A 14,001-nucleotide genomic window follows, 5' to 3' on the forward strand; every position below is an offset into this window, starting at 1 on the left:
TATAAGAACATGATTTAAGTTAATTTGCCGACCAAACGAAAGCGAACACTGCGAATCAATGATGTACCAAAACTGTAGAAAAGTCGAAACAATATCCGTTTTGCATCTTTTTATTGAAATGGTGTGTTGAATATAGTGTATTATCGTTCTATAATTCTTAAAAAGTATCATTTACACGTGAAACTTACTCCAACCCAGTGCAGATGGAGTGCCCGGGACCAATACCACTCATTATATGATGACCAGATGAGTAATGAATTGATCGCCATTTCCTATCTTGCATTGGCGGCGGCGTTCCACTTATTAAGGTGCCGCTGTTTCGCTTATACATATCATTTGCTTCTGGTTTAGCAGTACTAAAATGCTATTATCGCCACCAACTTGTTTCGTTGTAGCGTTGTATTGAGAGAAAAAAAGCACAAACATAATCCTTCCCTTTCTGCATTCCTTGCAGTTGTTGTTAATTGTAAATTAAATAATATTCATCGCTTTTGAAAAACAGTATCCCACGGTGTAAAAGAATTCCCGTTGATATGAAATAGATTTGACGCAGGGTAACGAGCAGAATCAGCAGTAACGAAGAGAATGTTAACATATGCTCCGCGATGCATGTAATTGCTATCAGAAAGCCTAAAACAAAACAACAAGTTTTATTACACTAAAAATGCACTTTATTCCGCGATCACATCGATACATACCCTTAATCCTCATTGCTATCGTCGTACGACGGACTCGTCGGCGAGTAGGTAGGACTGGCCGGGCTCGACGGACTGTAACCCTGCGGTGTCGGTGAATAGGCCGGCGAAGAGGGCGAATAGGTCGGCGAGCTCGACGTGTAGACCGGGCTGGTCGGCGAGTACTTCGGACTGCTGGGCGAGTACGAGGACATGTTGGGCGAGTACGGTGCCGGCGTTTGCGAGTACGACGACGAGCCGATGCTGTAGTGGTTGCTGCTGCTGCCAGGCGAGTGCTGCGGCGAAGAGGGCGAGTAGCTGGGCGACGTCGGGGAATAGTTCGGGCTCGCTTGCCCGTACTGTGGGCTGGCGGGTGTGTAGTGCGGACTGCCGATGTACGACGGTGAGGTGGGCGAGTAGCTCGGCGATGTGGGAGAATATTTCGGTGAGGAAGGCGAGTAGCTGGGAGATGCTGGAGAGTAGTGCGGTGAGGTGGGCGAATAGTTCGGGCTCGACGGGGAGTAGGACGGTGTAACGGGAGTAAAGTTGGGCGATGTTGGTGAGTAGGATGGGCTTGTCGGTGAGTAGGACGGGCTGGTCGGGGAGTACGAAGGGCTCGACGGTGAGTACGACGGACTGGTCGGTGAAAAGACGGGAGAGGAAGGTGAATAGCTGGGCGAGGTCGGCGAATACGACGGACTCGTCGGGGAGTAGCCCGGGCTGGCAAAGTTGGATGCGCTCGTCGGATGCATGGGAGACATCGGCGAATAGCTTGGCGACGTGGGCGAATAGTTTTGCGTCGCGGAGTGGATGTTGGGGCTGCTTGGGGAGTAGTTCGAGCTGCCCGGCGAATACTGTGGGCTCGGTGGCGAATAGCCAGGGCTGGTCGGAGAGTACGATGGCGACGCACCGCCCGGTGAGTTCGGCGCGTAGTTCGGACTGCTCGGCGAGTAGGACGGTGACATTGATGGCGACGACGGCGGGTACGGCGACATCGATGGACCGGGAGAGCTGGGTGATCCTCGAATCGGGGACCAGGACGAGGGAGACATTCCCGATGCGTCCGACTGTGCCGATGGCGAGAAGCTGGGCCCACCGGGCGTCATGCCACTGGCCGGGCCGGATGGAGACCATCCACCGTAGCCGGGGGTGGCCGACTGTTGCCACGGTGTCATGCTTGGTGTCGCCGCCGAACCGAAGAACATTCCCGTGCCACCCAGTATCGAGGTGTGCGGAATTTCCATACCCAGCTTGCATTTCTCTGCGTCCAGCAGCAAATCGAAACAACCGGTTCCCATTCGGGGCAGCTGGCCGAGGATGATGTTCTCCGACACGCCACGCATCGGATCGACCTCCGCGTGGGCCGCTGCATCGTTCAACACGTCAACCGTTTCCTCGAACGAACATCTCATCAGCGCACCCGTGTCCTGTCGGTTAATGCCGTGTCGAGTGATGGCCATCAAATGACCCTTCGCCGTCATGACATCACACAGCAGGGCCAGATGTCGGTAGTTCACGTAAAGACCGTAGAACTGCAGCACGTTGTTCATTTCCTTCTCGACCGACTTTCGCACGGCTTCGATGCCCAGCACGGAGAAGATCTCACAGATGTCGTTACTGTACGTGCGCACCGGATCGACGTCCCGCTCGCTCAGCACCTTCATCATGGAGGTACCGTCCGTTTCCAGCAACCATTCGCCGATCGGCTTGAACTCACCCTCGGGCGTGATGACGATACGCTTCTTCGCATCGGTTTGCGGCAGATGCATGTACACCTTGCCGATCGCTTCGATGCCCTGCAGCGTCATGTCCGACAGCATGTTCGCCTCGATACACCGCAGGAACATGTCGTCCTCCATCTTGTCCATGTTTTCCTCCTCGTTCTCCTGGAATTTGTTGTCCTCGTTCATGATACGGATGCGCAGCACAAGCTTGTCCGCATTGTCGTCGTTGAAGATGCAGTTCAAGTCGTCGCCGAAACCGGCATTGATCTTCTCCGCGATCTGTTCCATGGTCAGCTTTTTGTCCGTCATTCGCTTACGGTCCAGCTCGATACGCAGCAACCACGGGGAAATGCGCGTCGGGTCAAAGTCAGGCATTTCGTAGTACACGTTCACAAACTCCTGATCCTCGGCAATGACCGTACGCTGCGGATCGGGATCGTAGTAGATGGCCGTGTTGGCCGTCACCTTACGCAGTGTCGTGTGCTCCAAACGGCACAGCACGTTCTTGGCCTTTTCGGCGTCACGGGCCGCTCCGCCCGTCAGGAAGACGGTCAGCGAAGGCGCCTTGGGACGCTTGGAAATGTTGATAATTTCCTTCAAACGTGGCACGCCGAGCGTTACGTTCTTGGACGACACACCGGCAAAGTGGAACGTGTTCAGCGTCATCTGTGTGGCCGGCTCGCCGAGCGACTGGGCCGCCAACGCACCGACCATCTCGCCCGGGTTACACTGAGCCTGCTGGAAGCGCGTCTCGATTTCACCGATCAACCACTCGAACGCTTCGTTGTTCAGCCGGAACTCCTCGGCCACGTATTTTGTGCAGAGCGTCGAACGCACCAGACACTGGAACAGCAGCGTCGCGTTCTCGTTGGCCTGCTTCGACAGCCGATCCGTGCCGGCCACGATCACGCAACGTTGCAGCAGATCTCGCACGCCCTGGATCACCTTCAGCGGCGACAGATCCGTCGGCGAGCGTTTGTTGATGTGGAAAATCTTCTGCACATTCCAGATCATGCGCTGCAGATTGCAGGGCAGTACGACCTTCGAGTCGCCGTTCGGGAAGATCTGTCGCAGTGCTTCACGATCGCGCAACAGCTGCTCGTACTCGGCCTCAATCTCCTGAATGACGGACGACGTTTCGGTCAGCTCCTTGATGACATCCTCGTTGAAAATCCGCCGCAGCGTACGCTCGTTGGTCGGATCGAAGCGGTACCGCTTCTCGAACACCTTGTTCGAGAGCTTGATCGTTGGCAGGTTCTGGAACTCGACCGTCTCTCCGCACAGACCGTCCTCGCCGTAACGCAGCTGAATCAGCTGCCCCACCGAATTACGCACCGTGCCGTCGTAGTTGACCATCACGGACTCCATAGCCTTGATCAAACGACGCTGGATGTAACCGGTTTCGGCCGTTTTGACGGCAGTATCAATCAAACCTTCACGACCACCCATGGCGTGGAAGTAGAACTCGGTCGGCGTCAGCCCGGCAAGGTACGAATTTTCCACGAACCCACGAGACTCGGGACCGTAATCGTCCTTGATGAAGTGCGGCAGTGTGCGTTTGCGGAAACCGAACGGAATGCGCTTACCCTCGACGTTCTGTTGGCCTACACAAGCAATAACCTGCCACAGGGAAGAGACAATCCCGTGTTAATGAAGACGCAACCGATTACACGGAGCGAAACTCACCTGAGAAATGTTAATGTTGGATCCCTTGGAACCGGAAACGACCATAGCCTTCAGGTTGTTGTACTCGGTAAGCGACTTCTTGGCGGAACCACCAGTTTTGTCACGAGCATCGTTCAGGATACGGTTCACCTGATTCTCGAACGTCTGTCGCAGCGTGTTACCGGGCGTCGGTTCCAGCTCCATGTTGTGCGCCTTCTGGATCACGCCTATCACGTCCTCCTTGGCCTTCTTAATGGCGCGCTGGATTTCGGCGTACGTCTGCGGATCGGCAATGGTGTCACCGATACCGATACTATGACCCTCCAACAACAGCCAGTTGTTGACGACCGTCTGGATGTTGCCGTAAAACCGGCCGGCAATTTCGTGCCCCAGCTCCAGGAACACGATATGCAGCAGCGACCCAGCCGACGTACCGAGCGTTTTCTTGCACAGGATGCCCATGATCAGATCGCCGTGCTCGACCATGACCTTCGTGTCGCCGGGCGAGATCCACTTGTACGGTCCATCGTCCTCCTCGTCCGGGTGGGTGGAATGCGTGCGGATCATGTTCACGTTGCCGGGGATGATGAGGGTAAAGATCTGCTTGCCCGTCCACAGCGGCTTCGGCTTGAGAATGGCGGGCTGGGGCATTTTACCGTCCCATGTTGGCAAGAACATGAGCAGGTTCATCATCTGCTCCTTCTCGATGAAAACGTCGCGCTTGGTCATCTTCCGCACCGCCGTCAGCGTGTCCTGCACAATACCCATGACGGGTTTGTTGGCCTGCGGCGTAATGATCTGGCGCGGAGTGATGTGAATGTTTTCGATCTCCGCCCGCGTCTCCATCGACTGCGGCACGTGCAGGTTCATCTCGTCACCGTCGAAATCGGCGTTGTACGGCGAGGTGCAGCTAAGATTCATCCGAAACGTGGACCACGGCAACACCTTCACCCGATGCCCCATCATACTCATTTTGTGTAGCGTGGGCTGACGGTTGAAAATGACCAGATCGTCGTCGCGCAGATGGCGCTCCACCTTGTACCCGCACTGCAGATGCAGATCGGACGACTTCGGATGAAACCGCAGATCGATTCGCTCGCCATTGTCGCGCACAATGTACTTGGCGCCCGGGTACTGTGAGTTACCGCGACGTACCAGCTCCTGCATCCGATCGATGTTGAACGGCGTCACCAGCTCGGGGAAGGTCATGTTCTGCGCTACGGAGCGTGGAACGCCGACCTGATCGATGCGCAGGTTCGGATCGGGCGTAATGACGGTACGGGCCGAGAAATCGACACGCTTACCCATCAAGTTACCGCGAATACGGCCTTCCTTTCCCTTCAGACGCGCCTTGATCGCTTTGAGCGGTTTGCCACTCTTCTGCATCGCTTTCGGCATACCGGGCATATCGTTGTCGACCAGCGTGGCCACATGGAACTGCAGCATTTTGATGTTTTCCGCAATGACGTGCGCGGCCGCCCCGGTAGCTTCGTTCTTCTTCAGCTCGTTGTTCGCCTTGATGATGTCGGACAGTTTGTGCGTTAAATCGTCCTGATTCTTGGTTGCGCCGAACATCACGACGGCGGGCCGGACGGCCAGCGGCGGTACCGGCAGCACGGTGATGATCATCCAATCGGGACGCGCAAACTTTGGATCCATGCCGAGCACGAAACACTCTTCGTCGGTAATGTGCTTCAGAATTTCATACACCCGCTCGGCCGAAACCTGAATCTTTTTCTCCTGGTTCTCGTCGTTTACATCCTTCCACTCGGCCATCAGATCCAGGCCGGTACGTCGGATCGATGGCTGGTAGTGACCGCAACCGCCGTGGCCCTGCTTCTTCGCACCGTCCGCCGTTGGCTCCTTGGACATGTCCATGTCTTCACCGCCTTCGCAGATTTTCTTTCCCTTGCACAGATCGTACACATAGGCGAGGCGCTTGCGGGGCTGGCCCTTCGACTTCAGGACGATCTCCTTGATCTTTGGGTTCTGTGGCGACACGAGCATCTTGGAGCAGTAGAAACACACGCAGCGCAATATTTTGATCGTCTTCGTGATGAAGCCGATGTGAAACACCGGTTTGGCCAGATCGATATGCCCAAAGTGGCCCGGGCATTCGGTCATGTTACCCGCGCACGTTTGACACCGGGACGTACGCTCGATCACACCCTGCCGTGGGTCCATCAGGCCGCACAGCTTCGGCCGGCCACCTTCCATCGTTTCCGCATACTGTATGCCGCCCTCCGTCACCGACATACGACGGATTTCGTCCGGCGACAGGATGCCGAACTGTACGCGCTTGACCAAGCGCAATGGCGCCTTCGATTCCCCACTCATCCTGACGCTCGGAATTCGACTGCTTCACGCCAAGGTTGTACGGATTTTCGCTAAACGAAAACACACACTCGGAGAAGGGATGACTAAGGTCAAGCACAGGAGCAACGCAATGCTCACCCGTTCGTAGTGTGCGTTTTCTTTCTCTTCTTCGCCGCACAGCAACAACGGCGTACAGTCTGCAGTCAGCGCACGGAACCAGCCAGGGAAGAAAAAGGCACACTGCGCCTAAAATCCACCGTTTCCCGAGCTGCTTTCAGCACTACTCCGTGCCCGGAGCGTCCCGGCAGCCGTTGTCAATTGTTTTGGTTCGTTCTGAACGGTTTACAGTGTGGGGAGAAGGAAATTTCACTGCGAACAAAATGCTGCCCGTGATGAAATACACGCGTCCATTTGGGAAATTGCGCCGCACACACACATGCACGCGCACACCTCGCACAGACAGTGTGACAGACGTCAGCGCATGCTGGCAGTGTGCACAGTGGGAGCGGTCAATACATTCATTTAATTTTACGTTTGAAACTGCCTTATCTTGATTAGTAACAAACTTATAGAAATTTTGTAATTTTTTAAGTACAAAAAGCTTATATTTATGCACAGCCATCAGTTGTTGGGATGAACCAAACAAATAAACTGCCAGCAAAGGGATACGCAACTGACAGCATTGACAGGAGATCGTGTTTTTTTTTCTTGTAGTTTGACAATTAACAAATTTTCCAAGCCGCAGGCTTTATTTTTGGGCCAAATACGGTGAAAAAGTTGATAAAAAGTTGTGCATTTTCAGGAGAGTTGCTGGAACGCGGCGAAGCTACTGGGACGCTGCCACTGAAGCCAGGCCAACTGACCAACAGTATTCTATCCAGTGGCCACAATGCCGACTCCGACGGCAGGTTTGTTGTGGATGCTGAAGAGCACCATTTGTTTGGGGTGTGCATAGCAATGGCTTGTTCTAACTAACTCACATCTTACTTACAGCAACATGGGTAAAGTTCTTTACCAATGCAGATATTCCATCGCCGGCAGCCGCGACATATGCGCACGTGTTTGTGGAGAATCGCATCCAGATGGACATGCTGATGGACCTGAACAAGGAGTACCTTCGCGAGATGGGCATCACTACGATGGGCGACATAATAGCGATCTTGCGCCACGCTAAGAAGGTCCACGAGCAGAGCGCCAGAGATAAGGTGCTGTCCGTGCCAGAGCCGGACGTTCCAGTCCCAGTTGCGACAGTTTCAGCTACTCCGAGTACTGCCTCGGTCAGCAATGGCAGCAAAAGGACGGACAAGACTGGATTCACGAGTAAGAGAGATGGCAAACCGCGCAACGCCAACAATTACCACTAAACTTTCCCTATAAACTGTGTCTTCCTCAGGAACTGTATCAACTACTGCCGTATCGTCGAAGGTGGAATCAAAAGCTCGACGCGTCTTGCCCGAACACGAGGGTAAATATAAAATCACTCTCCCTTCCGGCAGCACCCCGCGAAGTAGAGAAATCCTGGAAAAGGCACAGGACACCAAATCCTCCCACAGCTCCGACGTTCTTTCCACGGTGTCAAAGGCGACGGGTACTAAGCGGGGTGGCATCTTCGATCGACTGAACAAAGATAGCGAACCGCCGAGTAAAGTAAGCTCGAAAGCAGCCGCACCAGTACAGATAACAACTTCCGCTTCGAGTTCCATCTTTTCACGGCTAGGTGGCCGAACGGTGACCGACAACGGTAGCACAATATCGTCCAGCATTTTAAAAACAACCATCACCAATGGTTCCAAATCTTCGACAACTCCGACGATAATCCGTCCCTCCCAGCAGAAGGTAATTCTGGTGAAAAAGATGCCCGCTAAGGCGGCCCTGCCTACATCCTCGGATGAGGACGATCTGGAGGACTATCCGATGGTGGGCGGAGGAGGCACACTGAAGTCGGTTTCGTTTTCCGAAGAGGATGAGGTGCTTGAAATTGCCCCAAGAAAGCTGCAAAAGCCTCCAAATCCCAAACCAGCACCAGTCAGTCGCATGAGGTTCGACGAGAAGGAAATCTCGGTCAAGCAACGTCTCGGGGGTGCAGGGGTTAGAACGGGAACCAGCACTACTGTCTCGCTGAAACGATTGCCCGGATCCCTGCACGGTACAAAGAAGGTAGTGCACATGAAACCTCCACCCGTCACCAAGGTGTCCCCCGTGCGAAGTGGGCTGAAAGCGGACACGATCGGTGGGGGATCGCGCCACAAGCAACCGATCACAGCACGGCTCAGCTTAGGCTCGCAGACATCCTCCAGCAGCGCGAAGGACATCGTGCAGCGGGTGAAAAGATTCAGCCTCGATTCGAAAATGACAAAAGTTGGACGCAGCGGTCCGGTCGCCAGCAGTGGCGGCGGCAGCGTGTTTGAACGACTAGGATATAGCCGTAAGTGAATGTGAATGTACACACTAACTAGCGTCAAGCAATTGTTTACACTAATAAACAAATCGACAATTTATGCCAGACGCATTTGACCTGTACGGACAATAAATTAGCTTTCCTCAAGTTAAACCAGCAGAGCGTACAAAAATAAGGCAAACGATTTTCCCAAACGCTGTCCGATCTCGCTTTGAATTGAAACCTTCAAACACGTGTGATAAACGCGGGAAGCTGTCAAACGGTCAGCTCGTTTTCCATCATTTTGCTTTGTTGTTATCTTCGTTATCGGCAAAGTCAATAATTACTTTATTACAGAACAAGATTGTGGCTCTCCCCGTTCCACTTGAATGGAGTGAACTTTGTATCCGAATTGTAGTTTGTGCAGCTGGAGTTCCGCTAATGTTTCGGCCCTAAGTTCGTGAGTTACTTGTATTGCGTCTTTAAAAGCCGAACGACAACAACCGACCGAGACACCGAAACATGGACATCGTCATCAAGCTAAACAGCCAAACCGTGGGAAAGGATAAGGTTGCCAGGTACTGGAATGGAGCAGGGAATTCTGGAACGACTGTAACACTAATAGATTTCACTCGACATTCGTCTAGGTTGTGCCAATACTCGTGTCGCGCTCTGTGGGCCAGCAAGGACGGATCGGAATCCATCGAAACGGTACAGCTGCTGAAACACATCGAAAGCATTCTCAGTTCATTCCGAAAATGTTCGTACAGCGAGTACTGTTACCGTGTCTCGAGCATCGAATTTTATCATTTCCTGTTGTCATTCTCTCCTTTCAGTGCTTCGCTTTGGAAAAGGGTTTGAGGTGCTGTACAGTGCGACGGCCGGTCTGAAGCTAAAAGAGCTGTCCGCACAACTGTTTATCACCCTCGGCAAGATAGCATCGGGACTGTTCCTGCTAGCCGATCACGTCGTCTGGCTGTCGCGGTCTGGGATCAACAAAAACATCAACACAAACAAATGGGTCGATCGGTCGAACCGGTTTTGGTTGATTTCGATCCTGTTCAATCTGTGCCGGGACGTGCAGGAACTGTACCGGCTGTTTGTGTACTACAGCCGGTCGAACATTCGCAACCTGCAACGAACGCTGTACGCTGTGTATCGGGAAAACAAACCACTGCTCGTGGACACCATCAAGAACGTGTGCGACGTTTTTATTCCCCTTAACGGACTCGGTATCTTGCCGGTGTCGAATCAAACCATCGGATTGCTCGGAGCCATTTCATCCCTGATGGGACTTTTACCGCTGGTGTATCCGAGATTAAAGTTTTAGCGATGGAATGGGGTGGTGCAGCGAGCTCAATGATTGTTACGTTTGTGATTTTTTGGTGAAAGGGTAAAAACTGTTGGGATCACTGATGCGTATATTTATACTCAGGCAATTGGGGACGATTTTGTACAACTATTTTTCACTGCAACGAACACACACTAAAGTATGATAGCAATAAATCTTTATGGAAAGTTATTTCTAAACATCTGATAGCAGATTAATGGATAAAAATGAAGAGAACACAATGGACAGGAAATTACCTTTTCGTTCGATAGCCGTCTTCTCCGACAAGCAATGTTGAACGTGTTTGAATACAACTTGCCATGGAACATAGCCCGTCGTCTAACCACAGCTGAACATTTCTCAAAGCATTTGACAGTTCATTGTAAACAAACGACGCAAACAACACACAAATAAACGGTTCTACTTGGTGCCCGGAATACATTTTTGCGCGGAACGGCAATCTTCGGCCATCTCAAACAGTTTGCAAAATGTCTAATCGTACGTTAAACGACTGGGATAACATTGCCAAATCGCTAACGAAGGACGATGCCGCTGAAGAGGAGGAGGAGGAAATGGACACGCTCGAAGCACTGGAGGCAAAGATGAGCAAGGTGCCGCGCGGCATGTTCGTCAGCGGATGGGACGATCCCGACGATTTAATCGAAGAGGACAAAGAACCGAACGGTATGCAAACGCACTTTTGTTGCTTCGAAACCTTGAATTAACTTTTGCTTTTGTAAAAATTGTACAGCCAGCTACGAACGACAGGTGCTATGGGCTGCCGGGGAAAACAAGCAGGAAATAGTGGAAGCCATCGTTTGCCGCAAACCGTGCGTAGTGGAAGCGATCGATCGAGACGGGTACACGGCACTACACAAAGCGTGCTACAACAATAACCGCGAGATGGCTATGGTGTTGCTGCGGTACGGGTCCGATCCGAATGCTCGCACCGACATGGGCTGGACACCGTTGCATTCGGCGTGCAAGTGGAATAATGCTGGCTGTGCTGCGCTGTTGCTGCAGCATGGTGCCGACGTGAATGCACCTTCGGATGGGGATCAGACGCCGCTACATATTACCGTCACCGTGTCGAGCTGCCGGTCCACCCTGGTAACGCTGCTGATGAATGGGCGCTGTGATCCGGAGCGTCGGAACAACTCGGATGAAAAGGCTGAACAGATAGCGAAGCGAAGCGGCGACACTTTCCCGTTGTTTGCGATGGCGCATTCGGCCTTTACGGTCGAAACAGGCATGATCGATTAGATTAGTCCGGCAACGGTTGATCGTTCCCCAGCTTCTATTATCGGTTCGTTTTCTCGCTTTAACAATCAATAATTCTATTATCTCGGCATTGAATGCAATTTGAACGGGCGACGACTGGTGATAACAACTGTCTGTGTGTGTATAATAAATTATTTCCATTGTCAAGTGGTTGCCCATGTCCATCCTTCGATTACTCTAACTAAGCGTACTTGTATTGTTATTTCTAATTCGCTTTATTAATATGAAAAATTAATATCCAACCACATCAAATGCGACGATTCAGCCCGTGTACGTCAAATAAGATCTTTCTTTTCCGGTGCAGCTCTCCCCGAATCAACAAAGGAGCTTGTGATGCGAAAGCCATTTCTAAATTTTGTGGAGTTGGTCTTCTGGTGGCTCTTTTCCGTGCTTCAATCCAAGCAGGCCTTCTTCAGCGGTGGTTCCGTGCCATTCCCTGCCGTCTTGTTCCTCAGAACCGTCGGTTGGTTCGCGATGTCACGCAGAATGGCTGCCTTGCTGTGTTCTCCGAACAGTCCGGCCAGCAGTGCCACACCGTACCCGGTCGCACGTTCGCCATTATGCACTGGGGCGGCCATGTCAACGTGCATCCAGGAGCCGCCGTAGTCGAAGCCAAGATGCGCCCCGATAAACAGTCCCGCACAGCTGACCTGCGCATTGCCACGATCCATGACGGAGTTTTTCATGTCCGCCACGGCCGAATTAAACTCGCTGAAGTGCAGCTCGGGACAGTACGGCACCGGGCACAGCATATCGCCGGTACGGCGTCCGATTTCCATTGCCTTCTCTTCCCACTCGTCGCTGTTGGTGAGAATCGCACCGTGATACTTGCCCGTCGCAATGCCCTGCGCACCGGTCAGCGTTGCCATGTCGAGGATCACGTTTGCCTTGAGGTCGCGGTCCGCGTACACGACCCCATCCGCCAGCACGAGCCGTCCTTCCGCGTCCGTGTTGTTGATCTCCACCGTGCAGCCCGAGTACAGCCGATGTATGTCGTCGGGGCGGGTCGCCAACGGGCCGACCGAGTTTTCCGCCAAGCAGAACACGGCGTGCAGGTTCTGCCGGAAGCCGCTCTTGACGGCGGCGTAGAATCCACCCAGTATAGCGGCAGCACCGCCACAGTCCCGCTTCATGCCCGGCATTGCCGTCTTGCCCTTGATGCTAAGACCGCCCGTATCAAACACGATGCCCTTGCCCACCCAGGCCACCGTCTCCGTTGCGCCCTTCGGCTCGTGCGACAGCACCGCCAGGGCGGGCGGGTCCAGCGCCGCCTTACCGACACCGTAGATGCCACCGAAACCCTTTTGCTGCAGCTCCTCTCCCCGGATGATCTTCGACTTTAAGCCAAGCTCCAGCGCGATTGCTTCCACCTCGGACAAGAATCCGGACACGTTCATCTCGTTGCACGGCGCGTCCACGATGCGGGCCGTCAGCCGGATGCCGACAGTCACGTTGGCCAGCACCAGCACATCCTCCTCGGTAATCTCCGTATCGGTCGGACTGTTGCCGCCCACCAGCACAAACTCGATATGAACCGTCGGCGGCGGATCCACATTGGCGCCCTTGGACGTTTTCCGGCTGTAGAGCGGGAAAGCTCGCGCGACCGCGCAGGCCGATGCCAACAGGTCCTGTTTCTCGCACACGATTACGATCGACTCGCTGACGCCGGTCGTGTTCGATTGAATCAGCTTCGTAATCGAGTGCGCCCTGGACGCGGTATTGTGCCGGGAAGATTTCAGCGGCAGGGCGGCAACGCGTGCCAGATCGAGGTAGAGCGAACACGTGTCCGTCGGTGCGGGATGCAGACAGGATACGGCCTTGGCGAACGTTTCCCGTTCGACGCGCGGTTCCAGCTTCGAGCTGATCCGCTCGAACGGTAGCTCCGTTAGGTGCCGGAGCTGCCCGACGATCAGCACCGGTACGGTGTGCGGATCGGTCGTCTGCAGCGTGCGGTGAAACTTGAGCAGAGCCATCGTGTATCACCCCACTTGCGAAGGCGGGTGGTCACGGCAACAGTGGCAAAATTGCGGGGCTCTGGCTGAAGTGGTTCGGAATTTGTTGCGGACACTTGAACGATAGTGAAAAAAATAAATGGAGATTTTGCTTCGGTTTCGTTTCTACTGTCAACTGTCAAAAATCAACCGGCTCTCTTCGACAGCAGCGCCGTGTCAGGTGAGATCACAGTTTTGCAAAACAGGAACGTATTTTCAATCCAATCCTACAATACAGTATCCTAGTGCCATCTGTTTTGAGATAGTTTTTTAATGTCTACCACTGAAATACTACAACTTTTTTAAATCTATCCTGCCCAATGAATCGTTTGTGATCTAAACTGTCAGTTCAGAATCCACCTTGGTCGGCGCCATTTGTCAATTTGCGTGGGACGATACAGCCTGGCTTGATCCGCTCTTGGTGGCTTGAATCGCTTGTGTTGCTTCGCACAGTGTCAAAACAAAAGCGACCGCGTAAGTGTGCGTTTGTCGGGGTCGCGCTTGGTGTGTGCTTTTGGTTCTGCTTTTCATCCATCCACCGTTGCTGAAGCACGGTGGATTTTTCTATTGTTATCGAAGTGAGCATTATTATGTGTTTGTGTGTTTTTTTTTCTCTCCCTTACGAAAGCAGAATGCAAAAAGT

At 53.2% G+C, this 14,001-nt stretch overlaps 6 protein-coding genes across 10 annotated transcripts in view; 4 read left to right on the forward strand and 2 right to left on the reverse strand.

The window, feature by feature from the left end:
- Positions 1 to 94: 94 nt before the first annotated feature.
- Positions 95 to 6,838, reverse strand: LOC1278148 (DNA-directed RNA polymerase II subunit RPB1). Its single transcript, XM_061660577.1, has 3 exons — positions 4,085 to 6,838; positions 699 to 4,018; positions 95 to 630 (listed from the first exon to the last, which is right to left on the reverse strand). The coding sequence occupies exons 1-2, from the start codon at positions 6,398 to 6,400 to the stop codon at positions 701 to 703; spliced, it is 5,634 nt and encodes a 1,877-aa protein (XP_061516561.1). The 5' UTR covers positions 6,401 to 6,838; the 3' UTR covers positions 95 to 630; positions 699 to 700.
- A 35-nt stretch (positions 6,839 to 6,873) lies between these two features.
- LOC1278147 (uncharacterized protein C19orf47 homolog) lies at positions 6,874 to 8,886 on the forward strand. The gene is made up of 3 exons (XM_061660607.1): positions 6,874 to 7,287; positions 7,373 to 7,699; positions 7,773 to 8,886. Exons 1-3 carry the CDS (start codon positions 7,269 to 7,271, stop codon positions 8,810 to 8,812), a joined length of 1,386 nt encoding a protein of 461 aa, XP_061516591.1. The 5' UTR covers positions 6,874 to 7,268; the 3' UTR covers positions 8,813 to 8,886.
- A 130-nt stretch (positions 8,887 to 9,016) lies between these two features.
- Positions 9,017 to 10,286, forward strand: LOC1278146 (peroxisomal membrane protein 11B). The gene is made up of 3 exons (XM_317688.4): positions 9,017 to 9,334; positions 9,404 to 9,516; positions 9,593 to 10,286. The coding sequence occupies exons 1-3, from the start codon at positions 9,279 to 9,281 to the stop codon at positions 10,084 to 10,086; spliced, it is 663 nt and encodes a 220-aa protein (XP_317688.4). The 5' UTR covers positions 9,017 to 9,278; the 3' UTR covers positions 10,087 to 10,286.
- A 167-nt stretch (positions 10,287 to 10,453) lies between these two features.
- LOC1278145 (ankyrin repeat domain-containing protein 49) lies at positions 10,454 to 11,548 on the forward strand. Its single transcript, XM_317687.4, has 2 exons — positions 10,454 to 10,770; positions 10,838 to 11,548. Exons 1-2 carry the CDS (start codon positions 10,575 to 10,577, stop codon positions 11,347 to 11,349), a joined length of 708 nt encoding a protein of 235 aa, XP_317687.3. The 5' UTR covers positions 10,454 to 10,574; the 3' UTR covers positions 11,350 to 11,548.
- Positions 11,549 to 11,558: 10 nt separating this feature from the next.
- On the reverse strand, positions 11,559 to 13,532 carry LOC1278144 (probable aminopeptidase NPEPL1). The gene has a single exon (XM_317686.5). The coding sequence runs from the start codon at positions 13,338 to 13,340 to the stop codon at positions 11,760 to 11,762; it is 1,581 nt and encodes a 526-aa protein (XP_317686.5). The 5' UTR covers positions 13,341 to 13,532; the 3' UTR covers positions 11,559 to 11,759.
- A 272-nt stretch (positions 13,533 to 13,804) lies between these two features.
- LOC1278143 (kinesin-like protein KIF21B) overlaps positions 13,805 to 14,001 on the forward strand; it is a 42,153-nt gene continuing 41,956 nt past the window's right edge. For 4 of the 5 annotated variants that reach the window (XM_061660586.1, XM_061660585.1, XM_061660584.1 and 1 more), the window contains exon 1: positions 13,811 to 13,936. The gene's annotated coding sequence lies outside the window, so the exon portion shown is untranslated. Of the gene's footprint in view, positions 13,937 to 14,001 lie in introns of all 5 variants that reach the window. The other variant, XM_061660582.1, reaches the window with a different exon arrangement.

The sequence above is a fragment of the Anopheles gambiae genome, chromosome 3 (assembly GCF_943734735.2).
Source record: "Anopheles gambiae chromosome 3, idAnoGambNW_F1_1, whole genome shotgun sequence".
In the NCBI taxonomy this organism is placed as follows: domain Eukaryota; kingdom Metazoa; phylum Arthropoda; class Insecta; order Diptera; family Culicidae; genus Anopheles; species Anopheles gambiae.